Source organism: Epargyreus clarus, unplaced genomic scaffold, assembly GCF_041222505.1.
Source record: "Epargyreus clarus isolate Ecla_fem2 unplaced genomic scaffold, WU_Ecla_fem_2.2 ptg000027l, whole genome shotgun sequence".
In the NCBI taxonomy this organism is placed as follows: Eukaryota; Metazoa; Arthropoda; class Insecta; order Lepidoptera; family Hesperiidae; genus Epargyreus; species Epargyreus clarus.
In genome coordinates this window covers 10,907,205-10,929,035 of record NW_027332234.1, presented here as the reverse complement: position 1 = coordinate 10,929,035, position 21,831 = coordinate 10,907,205, and the positions used below count along the sequence as shown (strand labels likewise).

The 21,831-nt window shown below is 34.0% G+C and overlaps 4 protein-coding genes and 1 long non-coding RNA gene across 5 annotated transcripts; 2 read left to right on the top strand and 3 right to left on the bottom strand.

Moving 5' to 3' along the window:
* Positions 1-65: 65 nt before the first annotated feature.
* Positions 66-2,663, bottom strand: heix (UbiA prenyltransferase domain-containing heix). The gene has a single exon (XM_073089004.1). It carries the CDS (start codon positions 2,420-2,422, stop codon positions 1,415-1,417), a length of 1,008 nt encoding a protein of 335 aa, XP_072945105.1. The 5' UTR covers positions 2,423-2,663; the 3' UTR covers positions 66-1,414.
* A 308-nt stretch (positions 2,664-2,971) lies between these two features.
* LOC140753890 (uncharacterized) lies at positions 2,972-11,309 on the top strand. The gene is made up of 2 exons (XR_012103610.1): positions 2,972-3,251; positions 10,745-11,309. It is a non-coding gene; the product is annotated as an uncharacterized LOC140753890 (long non-coding RNA).
* LOC140753893 (sedoheptulokinase) lies at positions 4,421-6,687 on the bottom strand. Its single transcript, XM_073088713.1, has 2 exons — positions 6,216-6,687; positions 4,421-6,134 (listed from the first exon to the last, which is right to left on the bottom strand). The coding sequence occupies exons 1-2, from the start codon at positions 6,494-6,496 to the stop codon at positions 5,027-5,029; spliced, it is 1,389 nt and encodes a 462-aa protein (XP_072944814.1). The 5' UTR covers positions 6,497-6,687; the 3' UTR covers positions 4,421-5,026.
* Positions 11,310-12,979: 1,670 nt separating the features above from the next.
* On the top strand, positions 12,980-15,420 carry LOC140754122 (uncharacterized). Its single transcript, XM_073089040.1, has 4 exons — positions 12,980-13,289; positions 13,422-14,357; positions 14,668-14,775; positions 15,181-15,420. The coding sequence occupies exons 1-4, from the start codon at positions 13,152-13,154 to the stop codon at positions 15,316-15,318; spliced, it is 1,320 nt and encodes a 439-aa protein (XP_072945141.1). The 5' UTR covers positions 12,980-13,151; the 3' UTR covers positions 15,319-15,420.
* A 338-nt stretch (positions 15,421-15,758) lies between these two features.
* SmydA-3 (SET and MYND domain containing, arthropod-specific, member 3) lies at positions 15,759-21,744 on the bottom strand. The gene is made up of 8 exons (XM_073089039.1): positions 21,110-21,744; positions 20,328-20,535; positions 19,819-20,017; positions 18,655-18,779; positions 18,005-18,231; positions 16,968-17,131; positions 16,346-16,538; positions 15,759-16,041 (listed from the first exon to the last, which is right to left on the bottom strand). The coding sequence occupies exons 1-8, from the start codon at positions 21,237-21,239 to the stop codon at positions 15,809-15,811; spliced, it is 1,479 nt and encodes a 492-aa protein (XP_072945140.1). The 5' UTR covers positions 21,240-21,744; the 3' UTR covers positions 15,759-15,808.
* Positions 21,745-21,831: the final 87 nt, after the last annotated feature.

Below are 21,831 nucleotides of genomic sequence, written 5' to 3'. Positions count from 1 at the left end.
GGTTAAAAGGATATTAAGCAATAATAAATATAGGGTATAACAGCAAATAAAAGTGTTCTTTTCAAAAATTAAACATACATATATTTTTCTAATATAATTTTTGTGTTAAGTTACTTAATCATATTTATTGTCAAAGCCTATATTTAAGAATGAAAAAGTAACAATCAAATAAATACATGAAATTTTAATGACCCCTTGAAATACAACAATAGGTGAGGTTTATTAACTTAACATAATTTAATATAGTTGTTTAAAAAAGAGGTAGCTGCAACGAGATTTCAACTTTTGGTGGAGGCTTGTCCCAGTTCAATCAACTTTTTAAAATAGTTTTTAGACAAACTGTTTAGCATATGTATAGACAAATGTTATCATTCATCTCCCACCTCACACAATACAATTTTAAATAAGACATCCTGTTTCTTTTCATGTTCACAACATTATCACTATGATATGTTTTCCATCAAGATCACCTCATTGTTGTCATGTATCTTTGAACAATGCCATAGCATAAGCTTTTACAGACAATTCAAGCTTTTTCATTTGATAACTATGAAATATTTTAAGCCCATAATAACTATTGAAGAAACTACAGTATGAAAAACGCATTACTACACATACATACACATTATTATTTACCTATCTTGTTTAAAATTATACCAAAACAAATAATTTAAATTGCGGTCTTTCGCACCACACAGTCATAGACAAGGGAAAAATGACTACAAGTAAATAAATACAACAAACATATACAAACATCAATAAACATTTACTTCATTAAACAAAATAGCATAGTAATAGTAATTTTACATAAAGCTCATTATTAATCATAAGTTTCTATTATGGCTATATATGAAGAAATTATTTATTTATCAGTGACCAAAGTTTCAGTTTTAGTTAAGATAATATAAAGTTTTGGTCAAAGTGTCAGTTTTGGCCAATTTTGTTTGTTTGGCTAAAACATGGTTGAAAACTCTCAATCGGTCACTATTATTTATAGGTATGTTATAATGTCTAGCTTGGAAAGCCTTTAAAATGATACATAACAGAAAGTACCAGTCACTCGAGTATCAATTCACTAGTCTAACTATTATATAAAAACACTATTATACTGATCATACTTTGAATATATTATACTGAAAGATTATAGTCCTGTTCATCAATCAAATGGCTATAAATTCCTACAATGGATATCTTGAATATTTAACACATTTGTAAAGAATCATTCAATAATATCTTTATTATTAAGCCTATTCACTAATACTTCTCTGCCCTTCTATTATAACTATAATAATCAGTATATTTTTAAAGATTCCTTTACATTACACTTGAGGAGGCAATCACAGTTGAATAATTAATGTGACAATAATGTAAGCTCTGTAAGTACAATTTAGTAGATTCAATATTAAAGTTGCTGTTATTGCCTCAAGAGGAATGGCAGTCTCTGAGCAAAGAGACATGATATCATGTATAACATTCCAAAATAGAAATTCAGTCTGGCTGTTTGACGTGGAACATATTGCATTGTTTCAGGACATCTAAACCTTCTTTCTATCTCAAATGCCCTGGGTAAAGTTAACATTGGCAATAAGAACCACAGGGAACAACGCACTGACACAACAACAAACATTATATATGGTGTGAATAGTAAAAATGCATATAACAAGTATGAAGCAGTTCTGCCAATCAATATAGCCAGAGTTACAATTTCAGCCTTGCTGTCTGTCTCCAGGTCCCTTGTATTATTGCTATGTAAAATTGCCTCAGTGTTTAAAGCTAAAGGTACTGCATAATAGAATATAGGCCAATCCACCCTCCCAGTCTGTGCTAAGAATGCAAACACAACTGAGACTGGCCCAAATATGACTAGAATCAAAATATCACCAAGAGCAATATATTTTAGACCAATGCCTCCAGTGTACAGAAATGAAGATGACAGGCCTCCGAAATATACTAGTGCTAAATGTTCCATTCTAGCAGGTGACATGATAACTAATAAAACAAAGAATGCACAACCTGCCATGTATAATATAGCTCCAAGAGATACAACTTCATCTATGCTCAAAATATGATCAACTAAAGTCCTATCGTCAGATTTACGATTGTCGATGCCTTTAACGAAATCGAAATATGTGTTCACTACATTACCTGCACCATGCACAGGAATGATGGTGCACAAAGTTAGCAGCAGTGTGACCCAACTGAACCCGTTGTCGCCGGGAAGGCGGTACGCCAGCGCGGCGCCCAGCAGCGTCGGCAGGAGGCTCCCGCTGAGAGACCACGGTCGCAACGCCAGTACATACGTACGCACTTTCATCAATGGGTTACGTGCTGCTAACGATTCTTCTTTCGGTTGTTGTAATAGATTTCCCTCGGCGGTGGGAATGTCCGCATCTTCCGACTTTTTGGTACCATCCACGGTCATTTTTACAGTTAAACTTTGTTTAAAATTTGATGGGTAACCTCTTGTAGTCGATTTTGTTACTATTAGATGACAATTATATTCATCACACCGTTGTAAAATTACTTTTTCTAAATAATAAATTCAGTCTATTATGGAAGTAGTACACACGACTTTTTATAAGTTTCTAAATAAAATTATAAAATAAACAATACCCTACTACCGTTACTCAATCCAACAAACTGAAACGTCACAAAGTGACATGACATGACATATCATAATAATTATTATAGTGACGTCTTTAGTTGTCAATTATTTGTAGCTTCTTAATATTTCTGCACTGCGGTCAATATCTAAAATTATTATCAATACCCCAAAAATCTAAAATCAAATATGGTATGGTATGTAAAAAATATTTCTGTTGTTTTAAAAATTAATTAGATCATTTATTATTACTTAGGTAATTTGCCATTTTTTAATTTATGAATCTATATTTGACTATACATCGTTTGCAATTTTCGGTGCTATCAACGTTGGATTTCTTGCAGCTTTGCATTATTTATTCCAGATAGCTTTCAACCAGCATATTTTTAAATATTCAATGGTTGCAGTAGCAGAGAGTGGTGTTTGAACGCGGCTTCGTGACGTAAAAAATGTAATGTCAAGATGACATTCGCGCATCAACAAGTTAACGACAATCAGTTGTCAAGTCAAGTTATAAAACAATAAAACTACAAAATACTGTAATTTGTTGATGTGTATTGTGTATACTTTCCTTATTTTTGGGTGATAATATATTTAGATAGCAATTGTACGAGTGCTAAGATACACTATCAGCCTTTAAGTTGGAACTGTGAGTACTAAGTATATTTCTTTTTATTTTATTTGAGGTTATATTATTTTGAAACCATGCGCTGTTTGAACATGTAGAATGTGTTCAAATAAGAGTTACGAGACAATATTGCCAGTGTTTTAGTATACATAATACCCATATAGTATCACCGTCGTAGTAGCCGTACATGGAAGGAGGTTTTGGGGTAATCAGTACAGGCGAAAAAAAAGCTAAAAAGATTGAATCGCATTGTTTTTTCGCTGATCTATTCCCTGGACGGTGCCTAACTATGCTACGTCACAGCTTTGAGCACCCTTAACGAAGCTACACCTATGATAATCATGATATAAGTAGTTACAATATCTACTTCACAATATAGACTCTATGATTAATGAAAAATGTCAGTGACCAGTGCCCAGTTATAATGCACATTGTTTTTTTAAGAATACTATTGTAAAGTAATATGCTGTATTTCTATTTATTTCCAATCTACAAAAAATAAATGTACATTTTACAATATTATTAACATGGCAAAAAGAATTCGGCTCAGCCTTGCTGACTCAGAATCAAAGATTCGAGTAGCACTGTTTTTCAGCCACTCCTATAATCCCTGTGGTGTTAGTTAGGATAAGAGTATCGCCAGCCGCTGATATATCTCCTGGGTTTTTAGATCCAAGTATGTATGTGTACCTGTGTATGTGTGTGTGTGTGTGAAGGGGTGCATGTGTGGGAGTGTGTAGGTACGTATTTGCTGGATAATTACTGTGTTTACTAACTATTAAAGAACTCCTTTAGTGGTAGATATTGCACATAAGCAGGTTTTAAATTTTCAGCAGCAAGTTGCAGCAGTTGTCTTTTTAACAGAGCAGATCTGTATTTATGTTTGAAGCATTCCATGCTTATATCCTCTAAAACTATATTGTGCTGTGCAAACTAATCTATTCAGTAATTATCATTTATTTTTGGATAAAACTGAATGTGAACAGGCATGCCGAAAAAAAATAGAGATTCAATATGTCTTAAACAACAACGTTTCTTATCCAGCAAGTTAATTAAATCTGGAAGTTCTTGTTGAGGTTGAAGAAGAAATAAGGTTGTGTTTATTGGTCAGCAAAATAGACTGAATCTTCTCTTATGCTATGCTTGTAAGGTGGTCCAGAATAAAGTCTGAAATTTATCAGCAAAAGACAAAAATGGTCCTATTATCTAAAGAATCTTCTGTTTCTCGCCTATAATGAGGGGGAGATCTGGACTTCTCTACCCCCTTGTTATATATGCCCAGTGAAAATATAAAAACCAATTGATGATAAATCAACCAAACATGAATTGACCCCCAAGTTCAAAAATCAAGACTTTGGATATTAAATAAATAATTATACATATACATTAATCTAAACTCATTTTTGTAACAACAAAAAATATATTTTACCAAATAATAGGAGCTTTGACAACAACAACATCTGAATAAGTAAGAATTTTAAAAGCTTCAAATAGCCCAGTCACAAATTTTCTAAATTTTTCAACAAGTGTACAATATTATAATCTTAACCTAAACCATATTATACAAAGTAAATATAGAAATGCAGTTGATACTTTTTATCTTCAGAACATATTTGTATTAACTGTTTGGTCAATAAAAGTAAATATTAAGTTACTTATTTAAAGGGGATATAGTTGTGTATTAATGTGCATGTCTTTTAAACTTATCACAGTATTTGGTCTATATATAATACTGTATATTAAAAGTTATCTTAATAAATTGCATTAGTTTGGAGAAATAAATGAAGCAAAAAATATTAATCATTATTTGACATAACTGCTATAGCTGCACCTTTAGCAGCATCGCCTCCTGACGTGAATTCTAGTGGCAAACTATAATAGTGTTCAACAGCTCTTTGAAGCACTGCATTTCTGGACAAGCCTGAACCGTTTCCAACTATTCTTTTTATATGTGCATTCTGTAATATCTCCTTTGGCATCATCACATGCAAATTGTCGATTAGGCTATCACAAAGAGCCTTAAAAACTTGCCCTAACTGAATATTGGACAGATCAATGTTTTCAACTGATGCCTTTGCCTTTGGTACATGTCTCTCTCCTAATAATAGAGGAGTAATTTTCATTGCAGAGGCAGGGGCCTCCAAGCCAAGTGCAATAACTTTCTCCCAAACTTTTGACTGAGGAATAGGACATCCTAATTCTAACATCCACTGTTGAAGCATTTTCACAAAAGTTGCAAGTACATTACCACCATTCAATGATGCTGCTACTACTAAATACTCATTATCAAAATATGGCAAATGTTCAATAGTATTACAGCCCAAATTTGAAATTTTATCGACAACAAAGGCAAGTTGGGCAGATGTAGAAATATTCAGTACAGCATCTTGCTTACTTTCTAATGTGGCAAGAATTGAACACTGTAGATCGCCTAGCCCAGCTCCTACCGGTGTGCCTTCTGGAATCCCATTCCAAGAAGAGCTCAGCTGCCCTGCTATGTTGCCACTCTTAACAACTTTTGGTAATAAGTTTATAGGAAAATCAATTGATTTTAAGATGTCAGTGTTCCAATCATTCTTCTCTGTGTTAAAATAACCCCAGCTGGCAGCATTCTGATCTGATGTTATTGGCATATCCAGATTGCAAAGCATAGCAACTACAAAATCTTGAACAGTTGCTGAATAATTGAAGTTTCTCAATTTCTCTGGTTTATGTTTAAGCATCCATATAAGAGTAGCAACACCGTATCCTGAATAGCAATTTAAATGTGAATCGGGTTTCGGCAAGGATTCCAAGAACTCTGGCTTACATCTAGTATCTTGCCAAGTATATAAGGCTGACATGTTTTCTCTTGTTGCTTCAAAACGAATCACAACGCCGTCTTTTTCTATTTTCTCCCATGCTCTGTAAAATGAATTATTTATGACATGAATTGCCTTTATTCAAATACGACTATTCACAGATAAGATATCTAAATATACATACCCATTTCTCCACAACACGACGCCGTGCATTTGACCGCAGACGCCAATTTTCATGACATGTCGTAAAACATCTCTCGGCAACCGCGAGACACAATAATGAACTGCTGATACTATTTTCGGAACATCCTGCTTATTTCCTTCTATCCCTTGATCGCTCGGTATATTCGCAGCCGTATCCTTGTTCTGTTTAGCAATCAATTCCTTTGTAATAGGATCGTAAACACACACTTTTACAGATGTGGTCCCAATGTCCATGCCAAGAATATATTTTTTTTCAGACATGTTTCACACACAAAGACGCGCGGCAATCAATTATGTGTTAATAAAACACGTACGATGTCTTTACTCGTAGATTTGATTAAATATCGCTTGACCTCGCACTGCGGCAAGCGGCACTGGCGCACGCTGGTGTAATGAGAAGTGGGAGGCGGGTGTTCCGGACCCCGCGCCGGTGGCATTACGTCTGCGGGCCGCGACACGCGACGCTCTGCGTTACGTAAAAACTTGCGAGTAAACGAATATTATTTCATAATAAATCTTCTCGACTAGCCGATGTTTGTTATCCACTTCACTGCTTTTGAGAGCTAATAAAGCTACCATTTTATCAAGTAATGATTAGCTAATAGATAACACACGAATATTATTTTATACGTACCTACATGTTTAGTAAATAAATAATGCGATAAGCATTGTAGTTGTACCTAATCTTTCAAATGGCTGAACCGATTTTAGATTCGCATTAGAGTGAAATGCAACGAACAATCAGCAAGTATACAGTTATAAATAAGTAGTCACTGATACGATAAATTTACACAGATGTTGTGAGCTATTTTGGTCTTGAGGAAAACTTGAAAAACTTGTGAAATAAGTAAAATAACTTACCTTCAAATTCTTCAGTAGTAACTTTCCGTAATTATCTACTCCATAAACCAGTTATTCCATCCCTAATTGTACCACATCTATAGATGTATAAAACAAATTTAACGTAGGTATATTTTGGTAAGATAACTTACTTTATAGTAATAAAATTAAAATACACGTAGAAAACGGAATTTTAATGACTATAATCGTTAGTTTTAAATGAAACCAATTAGATATGTTTAACAACTTAAGACCCTGCACTCAATAAATAACGACACGATCACAGATTAATTGACACACAATACACTAATGGCTGTTGAATGACTAATTTTGGAAATTCTGAGCAAAATCTTGTTAAACCAAGCTTACGTGCCATATAAGTAAGTCTTGAAAAATAAACCTTAATAAAATGAATTAACGACGCGCCAGGTCCGCAATGTTATATTCTGAATTGAATAAATATTGGCCAATTGTTAGCCCAAGTCGCGCATCAAAGTTTCCTCTCCACCAACTTTTTATTTTTTTAATTTTTAGTATTTATCATCTCAGGCCTGTATTTTCTGTAATTATCATAATAATGTAAGTATAATCTCCAATGAAAAACTTGCATCCAGCTAGTTATTTTTAATTAATTCCAAGACCTCGACATACATCGTCCTTGTCATCTGCCGTTTCCCGCCATAATCCCCTTTTATTTCTTTTTTTAATCACATATCCAGCGTTACAGCTAATTAAATATGTGGACAGCATTATTATTCGAGTCTTCTATTTTGAACTTACTTTTAATTTTTAGTATTCTTTGTTATACCGGCTTTGTGTAATACACTTTTCAGGTGATAAATCGACAAACATATATACGGATCCATACATTTCACGTAGTCAATACTTTGTATATTGTTTAAACTTACAATATATTTTTTTAATCATTTGTATGATTTTTTCCTTAATACGTATATGTTAAGAGGTAATAATGTCAATGAAACAAATCAGGTTATCATCCACCCTTTGTTGTCTCTTTGATTGTTGATATCTTGCCTGAGATTGAGTAGGGCTATAATATTCCGTAGATATTATTGATGAATAGAAATTTATGGATACTTGTAGGATGCGTTCTAGTCGTTAGAGATTAGCGCAGAAATGACTATTTACATACAATGCAGTTTAACGCATTAATAAAGTTTACATACGTACAAAGTGAGAACGTTATTTCAAATTGCAATTGTTTTCAAAGTATTAAAATTGCAAAAAAATACGTGTGGCACTCGGAGACTGCCGCGGTAAAGCTATTGCATAGCATTTTTTATGCTATGAAAACGCTCAGAAGGAATTCTAGAAATACAATATATTCTTCCATAATCATTAACATTTACATTAATACATCTTTATCCACTATTTTATCATATCTCCATTATATAAGACATTGCAAATATCAGCTGACATTTCATAACTCCAAGCAAGACTGAACATTCTAAAATATAAAATAGAAAAGTATTTAATAAGTGACGTAAAGTATTAACAACCAGCAATATAAATGGATCAATACGATATGCCTGTAACATTTGGCCGAATGTTACAGGTACATCACATTTTTCATTCATAAATGCACTTTGTTTATTCATATTTAAAACACTTTGTACACAAATTATTTGTACCATAAATCATAATGGCGTTTTGATTTTGTACTGTCAAGTCTGTCAGTTGTAATTGTACGTTTAAAAATTACAAACACTCTTTTACGTTATTTTATCAATCCAGAATTCAACATAGCTTATGTTGAATTGTAAGCCACTCAGTGGTAGAATAAGCGATCGTCCAAAATTGTTTTGACACCCAACAGCCATTATATTATGTTTACCTTATTCACAAATAAACTGATTTGAATTTGAATTTGAATTTGATAAAACATATTATTTGGATAATGTGGTAATATAATTTTGAATTTTATAATGACAATATAAAATATACTTCACGCAATTTTAAGATTTCCGCACGGATTATAAAAAAATGTGTATTACTGCCATCTGTGTTCAAGTTGACGAATTAAGGTTATCAAATAAAATAATAAGGAATGTAAAATAATACTTTATTCAATTATATCCATATTTTTCTATTGACAGTCAACAACTCGTTTGCCTGGAGACTTGATATCCAACAGTCCTCCACCGCTATTTTCACTTACACCACCAGGGGCGCCGGCAGCATTTGGTCAAGGTGACGGCGCACCAGTATGCCATTTTCAGTTCTGACTTCATAATGGAGTCTACCTAATCTTCGGATGACGACTCTGAACTCCCATTTAACTCTTGGGTTGGTGTAACTGCGGACTTGTACCTTATCACTTTGTCCGAACTCCTTCGTTGGCGGTGCATTGTAATGTAATCTGGATAGTGGGGCGGATTTCTTAAATAAGGCATGCATATAGGTTCTTACCTCTCTGCCGAACATTAACTGATAAGGTGATAACCCTTTTGTATTAGGTGTACGTCTCAAGCGTGCCTTGACAGTTAACAGTTTATCAAATAAACTTCCGCTCTTGCCGATATAAAAGAACATTCAGGTATTAGCCGATTATTTTCTTTTTGTACATTCAAAAATTTTAATTTTAGCTTTGTATATATTTCTTCAAATTCGTACCTGTATTTTATTTCCTCTTCTAAATTTTCTTCTTCTGTAAGCCATTCAATTTTTTCTTGAATCGCGTAGAATTTGTTCAAATTTTCTTGTAAAGAATTCAGTCGTATATTTATTTCTTCATTGTCAATTTTTTCTATTCCCGAATTGTAATTTTCGGTTCGTTTCATTAACCCACGTAATGTGGCTCGTATTTTCTTATTGTTATTTAGTTCATTCGACATCTCGTCACCAATATCAAATAAAATAATAAGGAATGTAAAATAATACTTTATTCAATTATATCCATATTTTTCTATTGACAGTCAACAACTCGGTTGCCTGGAGACTTGATATCGTCTCCAGGCAACCGAGACGTGTTATTAATTTTCGTTACGGAATTTCTCGATTCGGTCGCCGCGCTCAAAGCCCGCGATAAAAGCTATGCAATAGCTTAAAAAAAATGGATGAGTAGGTTGAACAAGGCAGTAGATAATTTATTTATATGACATTACACGACCTAGTGTAAAAACAACCGATAGCTGTCTTCATCGGTCTAAAATTATATGAGAAGGTGGTGAAATCTGTAATGTTTTGTGGAGATTATGCCAAATGCGAGTTATGCTCACAGTTATTTTATGTGTGCAAGAAAAATATTTACGGACGTGGTTGCATAACAAATTATTATAAACGCGTATATATAGATAGCTAGGACACGAGATATATTTGAAGGTTAAGTTGCACTATATATTAGAAACTATGATTAGAAATTGATTGTTTTCTACGTAGCATATTTAGCCCATTGTCACAGTTGGATTTCCTGTGTCATGGACTCGCGTGTAACGTTAATGCAGTACAAAGAGATACACAATAGTATAGACTGCGTGTATAGGGTACTGATCCAATATACCACACAGACAAAATTGCCAGTTTTTATATCTACAATCTACTCTAATTTGCGATATTACTTGCTTAGCTACTGTTGATTTTTTTGTTTTTTAATTGTGATATTTTATATGTCTCATTATTTTTTATATAAATTAATATTTATTGTTACAGTGTCATGGGTAAAAAAAGGAGAAAACAAAATGAAGAGCATGTGCAGGTTGCCGTTTCTAAAGAAGAAAATATTAATTCGTCAAAAAGCTTACCCGAATCTAATATTTTAGTATCAAATAAAGATGGTACAAGTATAAAAAGAAAGAAATCGAAAAAACATACGTGTAACATTGAACTAGATATTTCTGTGGATAATAAAGTAGAAAAAAGCAATGATGCTATTAATGGTAGTAAAAAAATGATTACAGATATTTTAATAACGCCAAGTAAGGGTTTAATTCCAGAATTAAATAATAGCACTAGTAAAAAACCTAAAAAGAAAAAACATAACATGCAAGAACAGGAAGTTGTTAATATAAAATCAGGAGAAGAGAAAGGTATAGATGACAGTAAAAAGTCTCGTAAGAAACATAATCGAATTATAGTACAAGACATTAACGAAGAAAATTCACTTCAACAAACTCAAGCAGAGTCAATTAAAATCAGTAAGAGTAGCAGTAGCAAGAAAAAACAAAAACTAAACATCGTTCTTAATGATGAAGATTCCCCGAACAAAATAAGTGAAGTTTGTAATAATAAGGACAAAACACAAAATGATAACAATATAAAGGATAAGGAGAAAAGGATACAAAATAAAGAAGAAGAAGTAGTGGAAAGTGAAGGAGCAAATAATGATAGTAAAAAAAGTAAAAAGAAAAGAAAGCGAAAAATTATTGAAGAACAAGTAATTAATGATGAAGATATTGACAAATATTGTGATGAATTAGATCCGTCCTACAATAAACAGTACGAAGATTGGGTGAAATTAATAGAAGCTAATTTAAGTGAAAATAAAAAAACTAAAAAGTAAATTGCGTGTATGTACTTCATAAGAGAAATTATAGTACTGTTAATAATCGCCCTATATCTCAGAAAATTGGGCTATTTCCATGACTACTTTATAAAAAGTACAACATTGAGATTTTTTTATTTACCAATCCCCCCTTTTTTAAGTACATAGTTTCGATGCTTTTTTCTTTTTTTTTAGTTTTATTAAAATAAAATAATAGAAATTAAAATAAAACATATCATTCCAAGTTGCGGCATCGCAAGATAATAAAACTACTCATAAACCCATTCACGTTATAGCAATAAACACAATATAGTACCTACGACAAACCTTTTTTGTCGAAGGGTAGTTTTTGGACAGACTTGTTTCATGAACAACCTTTCAATTTCCCCAGGTAAATAATTTTTACGTTAACTAGCTGACCCGGCAAACTTTGTACCGCCTCAAAATCTATTTATCAAATATATTTCATATAAAATATAGCCTATGTTACTCGTGGATAATGTAGCTTTCGAATGGTGAAAGAATTTTTAAAATCGGTCCAGTAGTTTTTGAACCTATTCATTACAATCAAACAAACAAACCAAGTTTTCCTCTTTATAATATTAGTATAGATTAAAAAATACAATCTTAAAAACAGCACTTAAGTTATTTGTCAATAGGATTACATGTGCGTATTATTGTTTATAATTATTTATTTGTGCTGTACTTTAGTTAATAGACATGATACAAACACTACATCCCTTTCTTATTAAAATCTTTATTATTTATTTTTTGCTAACATACTTCTAAATCATCATCAACCCTCTCAGAATGAGAAGGATCAGGCCACAGCCCACCGCGCCGGCCCAACGCGCATCGGCACCTCGCACTCTTTTGAGAGATACGCACGTAACCTCGAAAACCAGAGGTGCGCGCCCGGGACCCGAACCCCAGACCGCCCGACCAAGAGGCCGTGCCTCTCAGCCTCTAGGCCATCAGCTGTATTGAATACTATACTCTTTACTCCTAAATAAACATGAACACATGTAGTCATTAAAATTTTCCACTGACTATTGGTAGTTTTGACAATATAGCAACATTATGATGGCCAGTAGCGCCCCTGCCACACTAATGGAAATGTTCATCGGACTATATGTAAAGTTATTATTGTCCGTATCTATTAATAAAATTAATGCAACGTTTTGATACTCCAAGTCCACACGAACAGATGCGATATGTATGTTAAAATGTACTCTGGTGTATTCGATACTCGCCACGATAATCGTTCATTCTGCGCGGAGTATATTTTAGCGCAAATAAAGTAAGTGCGGCGTTCACATACTTCTAATTGTTCGGCGAGTTACTCGGATTGTAGAAATGTTGCCTTTGACAAATGACATACGATGTCACGATGACAATATCATATTTGACATTTCCTATTTCCGTCCACATGCTGCACGTGCATAATAAACATAGTGTGTCTCGAAATATTATAGATATGTCTTAAAATTGATTTAGTTTTTGTTTTTAAGAGAATAACTTTTATTAAAATCTGCATATCGTATATTAAAATACATATATTTAATAGTTATTAAAATGACAAGATTTGCCCGAGCCAAAGGTTCTAAATCTTCTAACCAAAAAGCGCCTGAAGACAGTACACCATGGGAAGTGATGAAAGATCAACTGCTACAAGCCAAGAAGGAGAGCGAGGATAATAAAAATAGACAAATTGTAAGTACTAAGAACTATTCGGGTGTTGTAAATTTTATTATTAGGGGAATATCCCAGGTGATATGAATGAAATAACTAGTTATTTCTACTACTAAGCATTTAAATAAGCCTTTTTACGTCTATAAATTTCAGGCAGAAAATCAACGAATAGAAAATTATAACAATTTTCTAAAGGAACAAAAAGTTATGAAACGGAAAGCAACCTGGTGTGATTTTCCAGAAGCAGTGGGCAGTAAGAAGCCAAAAGATCTATCTGCTTCTGATGAGAATAAACCTTTAAAAAATAAAAATAAGTCAAAGAAATCAAAACCAGAACCATCCTTCGAAGAGAACAATACACCAGAGGCAAACAATGGTAACGTTGATAACATTGTATCAAAAAAGAAGAAAAAGAAAAATAAGAAAAAAAATATCAATGTGTCCTCTGATGCTGGAGATCAAGAAACTGAGGCTTCTCACCCTCAAGGAACTGATGCTAATCCTATACAAGCAGAACTCCCAAATGATAGGAAAATTAATAAAAAACAAAATAAAAAATTGAATACCAATAACTTCTCTTCCAATACTACAAATTCAGAAAATCTATCATATAAACACCCCAATGATGGTCAGAATAGGAAGGATAAAAAAAAGAAAGGCGACAAGCCAATGAGGAGAAAAGAAATAAATGACAATAGTTTCCAACTCATTATTAATGGTAAAGAAGTTCAGTTAGTCCGATATGATGGATTTCCTATTATGAAAAAAGATGCAGACAGACTCAATGAGTTAAGGAGTAGTATGATTAAAAAGGGAATACCTAAGAGTGAGGTGAACAGGACCATGAAATTGGAGAGACGAAGAGCTGAGAAGGCATTGGCAAGGTTAAAGAAAGATGTGTGTTACAATTGTCGGAAAGGTGGACATAATTTATCAGATTGTCCTGATCTAAAGTCAAACATACCAGGCGTGGATGCAGCGGAGGGGATTTGCTTCAAATGTGGGTCTACAGAACACAGGCAATTTGAATGCAAAGTGCAAAGGGATAAGGAGTTCAGATTTGCCAATTGCTTCATTTGTAAGGAACAAGTAAGTATGCTTGGTGTTGTAGGTTCTGATATTTTTTGATGAAGACTAATTAATTCACAGAGATTTATTCACAAAGTTATGAATCATACTTACTAACAACTCTAATAGAAAGATTAATGGCAACACGTTTAATTTTACTCTACTACATAAACTCTCTACCTTTAACTAAAAGGGGATTTATTTAATATACCACCATTTTGATCCATCTTTAGTTTGAGTTTGTTGTGGTTAATTTATTTGGAGACTGAGCACCAGCACCACAGCATTTTATGCAATATTTTCATTTACAAAATTAATTCTATTATTGCAGGGACACATAGCAAGGCAATGCCCTGACAATCCAAAAGGGTTGTATCCAAATGGAGGATGTTGCAAACTTTGTGGTGATGTCACACATCTGCGGAAGGATTGTCCTACGGTATGTAAATCTTATTTTAAATTTTTCATATAAGAGCATTCATAAAGGAGTCCAGGGTATTTTTCAGTAGTATACTAATGTTCAGTGAGTATTGGAGTATACTACTGACTGTGCTGACTTCATATATATTACTAGCTGACCCGGAAAACTTTGTACCGCCTCTAAATCTATTTATCAAATATATATCATATAAAATATAGCCTATGTTACTTGTGGATAATGTAGCTTTCGAATGGTGAAAGAATTTTTTAAATCGGTCCAGTAGTTTTTGAGCCTATTCATAACAATCAAACAAACAAAGTTTTCCTCTTTATAATATTAGTATAGATAATACATTATTATTTATTAGAGAGTAAAAGAGACTCATTTTTCATTTTTTTATGATGGAATATTTTTGTTTTCCAGGTTCAAAATAACAACAAAGAAGGAACTTCTATCAAACTGCCAACATTTGAAACTGGAACTAATATTGAGGATATAGAGCTTCCACCCAAACCAATTTCTGAAGAAACCTCTAAGAAGCCTAAAAAGATCAAATTCTAATGGCTTTAATTAAAAAACGGCTATAACATAACAATACTTTTATTTTATATAAATAATATTATTATAATGTTGTTAAGAGATCAAATGAAATTTTGTCTTTTACATGATTTTTCATTTAGATATTTGTTGAAACATAAACAATGTTAGCATACAAAGACAAACAATACACACTATAAAAGTAGCTTATTGACATAGGAATATGGAACACACATTTGCCCACCATAGTGAACTACTCAATTACTTTTTATAAAATGAAAACTACATATTTGTTCAATGAAGCTCCAAATTCTTGTAAGATTTTCTTATTTCCATAAAGTTAGAGACATTTAGTATTAAATACATTTATTTAAATTTAAATCCGATTTTTATCATGTTTATTTAGTCTAACTCTAGTACATAGAATGTCTTATGTAGTTTCTTTCATTGGCTAAGCGCGCCTCTAATTAATGCAATAAATGAATGTGTCAAGAAGATGAATGATGGCAGTAATTTATAACGCTTCAAGACTAGCTTTCAACTGTTCCAAGGACTGATAGGCGACCTGGCCAGTGATGCCTTCGGGGCTGTTCGGATCTTCGCGCATGAGGATACGAGCGGCATCGGCAAGGCATTGTATGGGCTCCTGTAATCGCTCCTTAAGCTTGTCCTTGTCTATGAGTCCAGCGCTAAACTCGTTCCGTGCCAAATACATCAGTGGCGCGTGGAGTTCATAGAACATCATACCTGAAATGTAAGACAACACAAAATGTATTACCTACTATGTCCACTGCGATCCACTTTTATTATGACATTTTCATAACAACATTTGGATATTTAGATGCGACAATTTATCCCTTTATAAATAAGAAGTTTCTAAACAAAGTAAATACATTATTAATAAATATGTATATAATAATATTTCTAGTTTATATAATGTTTTCGGCATCTTAAATTCTAATTAGTGCATACTCTCAAAGTCATATTTACAGTTAAATGCATTCATTGTTAGAGTTACATACTATTAAGGTTGTACAGATTTGGTACTTGCCTCGCATCCGACTTTCCCCGGGCGTGATAACTTCGAGGGTCTTAAGGACGAGCCTGCAGAACTCTACTTTCCGTTCCAGCATGAGGTCGGGCAGGTCGTCCAGCGTGTAGCCCTCCACGCGCCCATACAGCTGCGCCAGCGTATACTTTACAGACAGCAAATACGAATGGCGCGGGTGGAAGACCGACTTATACTGAAATGATCAATAGATTAAAGTATATATATAATATAAAGTAACTGAATACGCAAAGGTTTTAGTTTTTTAAGACTCTGTACAGAAAGTAATTGAAATTGCTTTAAAAAAAGGACAGCTACAGGGACGAGTAAAACTAATTTGCGCTATGGTTTCGAAATTACATGGTGCTACCAATGACGTTTTATACTTAGTTATAGATCAATGGGTGCTACGAAATCGTTGGCCATTAAAAGTTTTAAATTATACATATTATTATACATCCTATTGTGCAAGGAAGTAAAGTTAATCCCTTTAAAATACCTGATTACTGTGATTCGGGCTAATTTCGGAAAAGGCTGCAAACAACCAAATGAGCTTACAAAATGCAGTAACATTAAACATTTCAGGAAAAATATTTGATGTCTGATTTATATACTGTGTACTAACTTTGTTGACGAAAGCCTCGCGTTGCTCGATGGCCTGTGGGCCTGGGTCAATGGCGTCCAACTGATCCAGCTCCGCTTGCATCACGGCTAACATCTTACGCATCGCGACGCCTGACGTTTTGAAACCGCAATTTTTGTCTGTACAGTTCCATTGCGCGTCGTTGTCTACAAAAAACAAAGTAGTAAGTGTTAGATACTATGCGGGACAGCAGGGTGAGATGGAAGTAAGAATAACAACTATTATTATTCAAAATATTTTATGAGAATTATCGACTACGATCAAAAGATAAATGCAAAACCAAGATTTACATAAAATATGCCAGAAAGACATATAATCTTGTATACATATAGAGAGTGATTAATTAAATGCTACTTACTAAAATTAATATAGTAGTGATAACCTAGTGGTTAAGAAACTCGGCCTCTCGATCGAGGGGTCCGAGGTTCAAATCCCAGGCACGCACCTCTGATTTTTCAAAGTTATGTGCGTATTAGAAATTAATTATCACTTGCTAAACGGCGAAGGAAACTTCGTGAGGAAACATGCATACATGAGAGATTTATAAAAAAAAATCTCAAATGTATGTGAAGTCTACCAATATGCACTTGGCCAGCGCGGTGGACTATGGCCTAATCCTTCTCATTATGAGAGGAGACCCGTGCCCAGAAGTGGGACGATAATGGGTTGATGATGAACATGAACATGATGAACTAAAATTACTGTCTAAAAATACCTACTCTGTTGTCTGTAATGGATGATGAGTGCAGTAGACATACATAGGTATTACATATTTGTTTCATGTGGATATCTAATGGCAGCGCTCCCAGAGATAATGGTTTTAACCAGCATTATCTTTCCAATGGTTGAAATTATTGATGGAAGCAAATGTTTCGCGCAGCAAATTTGATTAAATGTAAATGTATGTAAAACATGTACCTATTCTGTGTCCTGTTCATTCTCAAATGAAGTAAAGGTATGACAATTTGTATAAGTACTTAAATATACGATAGGAAGAAGCATTATAATTCGCAACTAACCTAAGGGACTACTAGATATAATTACACCATTGTCACATTTGCTGCATTTTAATGTGCCTAAATGAGTTCCAAGTTCTGTAGGATCGACGCATCTTGGACATTCGCAGTTGAAGAATTTGGATTCCTGTAGATATTCACGTCGGGCTAGCGTGGGTGACAGGGCGTAAGTATAGCAAAGATGCAGGGCGTCGCCCGATTTTATAGGCACAGCCGCCCGTACTTGTACTCTAAAATAATAAAATTAATATGTAAGTAGGTTCATAATGTTAGTGCCTAATATAATATTGGTCCTCTAACAATTGACTGGAAATTAGTAATAGGAAATTGGTATTGCTTATCATTAACGTCCTAAGCAAATCCTTAGTTGGCATTCTATAGGGTTCGTATTATCTAATTTTCAACTTGTTTGTTGGTCAGGGTAATGTAACTGTCACATTATATTTGAATATCTTTCATAGGAATAAGGAAACACGTTGGCATGTACCTTATAAAAGTACTAAACAAGCATTCAGATTAGTTGTTATGGATGTTTCCTATTGACCTGATTGCCTGTTCTTACCTATTTCCTACAAGAAAACTGCGTTATTAACCCTATGAAATAGAATCCACGTCTATATTAATCTACTTAGTTAATTCATTTATTGGCTTACGTGTAATCATTTTGAAGGATAGTATGCACAATGTTAGGAACGCAGCTGTGCGCAGCGATGGCGAGGCGCGGATACACAGCGCGAATGCTAAAACCTCCGCGAGAAGGAATCTCTACAGCATTTACCTGTAATTTTAAATATGAATACTTTAATATATACCAGCTTTTTTTTTTTTTTTTTTTTATTTATTTTAAGGTTCACCAACACAAGATACACCATCGGTCCTTAATTTCTAACATAATTTGTTGTTCAATCGTGTTCTTGCAATTACAGGTGAACACAGCTTACCTATTTATTTTCACAAAAAATCGTTTTAATTATTACATATATACATCTATAAATTAACTAAGGGCGTCGCCAAGAGGAAGAAAATGTCCCTCCCTAAAGATTAAAAAACACATTGTCTTACATGTTGGACTTCCACCATTTAACGTCGTTAGGTGCAGTTCAAAGAAACGCAAAACCACCATTTTATACACTACATACACATACATAGGTACACACTAGGTCTGACCCGATGTCAAAATATAGATATTTATCATAAAATGCAAAATGTACTTGTCGTAAGATACATGTTTATAATTAATTAGATCGTAGAATTTAGGTATATGCTACAATCACGTTGGCGTCATTGACCGAAAGTGTTTGCCAAGTCCGAAGTCTTTTTCCACCTTTCTTAATTTTTGGGCAAACTGATCATATCTTGTTTATTGGCTCCAATCCAAACGTCCCTCTGGTGGGTGCAATTCCCTTTGTGTACTCTACTGTTCTGCTCCAAAGAGAATTAGTGGCTAAAGATTCTTTCAGATAAAACTTCTGCCGGCCGATAGATCAATTATCAATCAGTTAAAGATGCGCTAAGATATCGTCTACTGAACGACGTCATGAGCGTCCCTGACAAGATCCGAATTTTGCTATCCTAGCAAGATTTGAAAGTCTCCCGAGACTTTTTTTACTAAAATTAATATCTTAATCAATCAAGTTTGAAAATCCTAACGACCTTCTTTCTCATTGACTTTACTACTGATTGATTGATAGCAGAAAACCGGAGCCGATCACTTGATGTATGAAGACTAAAATTTCCTTCTCATTCAAGATGATACAAGGCAGTAATGGGTTAAATTAAGTTAATATCTAACTAATTATTAATTATGTAGATCATACCTCCAAAATTCCACAGACTCGTTGAACTAGTTCCTTAGTAAATCTACCGCCTAGCTTGCAATGATCGATCAGGTAATCTACAATATTGACTTGGTCGGCATCCCAAGTCGGCCTCTTCTGTCTTTCTTCAGTATGCGTTTCCATAGGCTCAAGTTCTTTTTGCCATCTTTCGGGATCTTTCTCTTTTGCAAGAAGCACCCTAAAATATTAAATAAGTGTCGCAATTACAAAAAATGTAGTTGGTGGTAGACATTAGGTATCTGAAGTGTTCTAACTTAGTCCTCAAGTATGCGTAGCTACCCGCATCTGTGGCTTACCCCAGGCAAGACTTTACTCTTTATCTGAGGTTCATTTCAGAAGTCCATGGACGGCATTCGCCACTTACCAGCAGGTAATGATGAAGATGGATGTAAGTACATGATAGGTGGAAATGTAATTATTATCAAGGGAATGAAACGATGATGATTTTACTTTAAGAATAACAAATATAAACTGGTTATTCTAGGTACCTCAAAGGGGTGATACAATCAAGTTGAGGTGAAGACGCGGTCGAATCATCGAGGGGCTGATAGCGTGCTTTGGCAACCACGAAGACCTCGCACTCCAGGACATGTAGAGGATTCAGCTCGCACTCCTTGCTACACATTGGCCAGCCGCAGCGGGAGCACAGCGTGTTCTCCACTGGGCAGTAGCAGCCGAGACATAGTGGCGGAGTATCTGTGGTTGAAAGTAAACAACATAAAATTAAATTAAATTACCTTCATATTGTTAGGTAGTTGAATGTTAAACCATGTCTGAGATAGACTGCTATGACACCACAGACCCTATTTACAAGTTTTGCCTCATAGGTATACTGACATCAAAATGCATCGCAATAAATTAAGTAATTTATTGATGCCGTATCTTTCAATATTTTGTATTTGTCTTTAATGTCACAATACATGCTGTTACGATATAAATACTTAACTAATTCGGTTTGCGTTAACTTTCGTTAAAGCAGTGTAAGTAGGTATCTTACAGCTGCTACGGCTATAAATTTACGACAACTATTAATAGGCAAGATTAAAGCACGTATAATTTTCTTAATCGTACTTTCATTAATCTCATAATTTTGAATTTAAAGTCCTCTCTCCTGGGAGGATTAATGGATAAATCTTCCAGTGTACCACGCTGCCTAATCGTTAGTTAGTCTACTATTAAGATACTACTGAGTACATTTATAAATTGGATTCATCACGACCATGGTGAGATTATCCAAAAATGTACTAAGCCACTACCATTCAAAACTTGCCTGGTTTTGGTCCAACAGCATAAGGGGTATCAGTAAATATTATTTCGCCGCCGTCCAAGTCCTTGTTAGAGACGAGATATCGACCATATTTATCGTTTTGAACAACATCATAGTGGCAAACGTCTACCATTTTAGTAAACTGGGGTAATTTCAATCTCGGATTTCCTTAAAAGCAAATGAATACTGCTCGTTTTGGTCACCGAACGAAGATTGAAGCATATGAAAGACTTTACGTTCGAGAGCTAAAATAAGACGCCGGTTATTCGAGAATTGGGCCGGTCGAACTCTCGAGTACGTTTATGTCTATAGCTGTTTATTTTGAATTGTTTCATTCGTCTTTTGGTAGCTATTGAATAGATGTAAGGTGATATGTTTCATACCAACTATGTAGGTACACACATACGCTTATAGAAGATAGTATGATATTTTTATTGTCGCTACCAACGTAAATTTACCTGTCTATACTTATCTAATAATGACTGGGTTTAATTGCTGTAGTTTAGAGTGTTCGAGTTACTTTAACAACTTTTCGAGAAGATGGATACCTTTCTTAATATTTTTTTAATTTCGCGTAAGTTTAATTGTAATAATAATTAAAATAAAATTATTAATTGTAGTAGAAACACTACATGGACTTCTGTAGAAATTATTAGAATTTTTCCTTTATTTATGTCGAAAGAGCCATATGGATTTTAGCTATTTAAAATTTAACGTTTATCTAG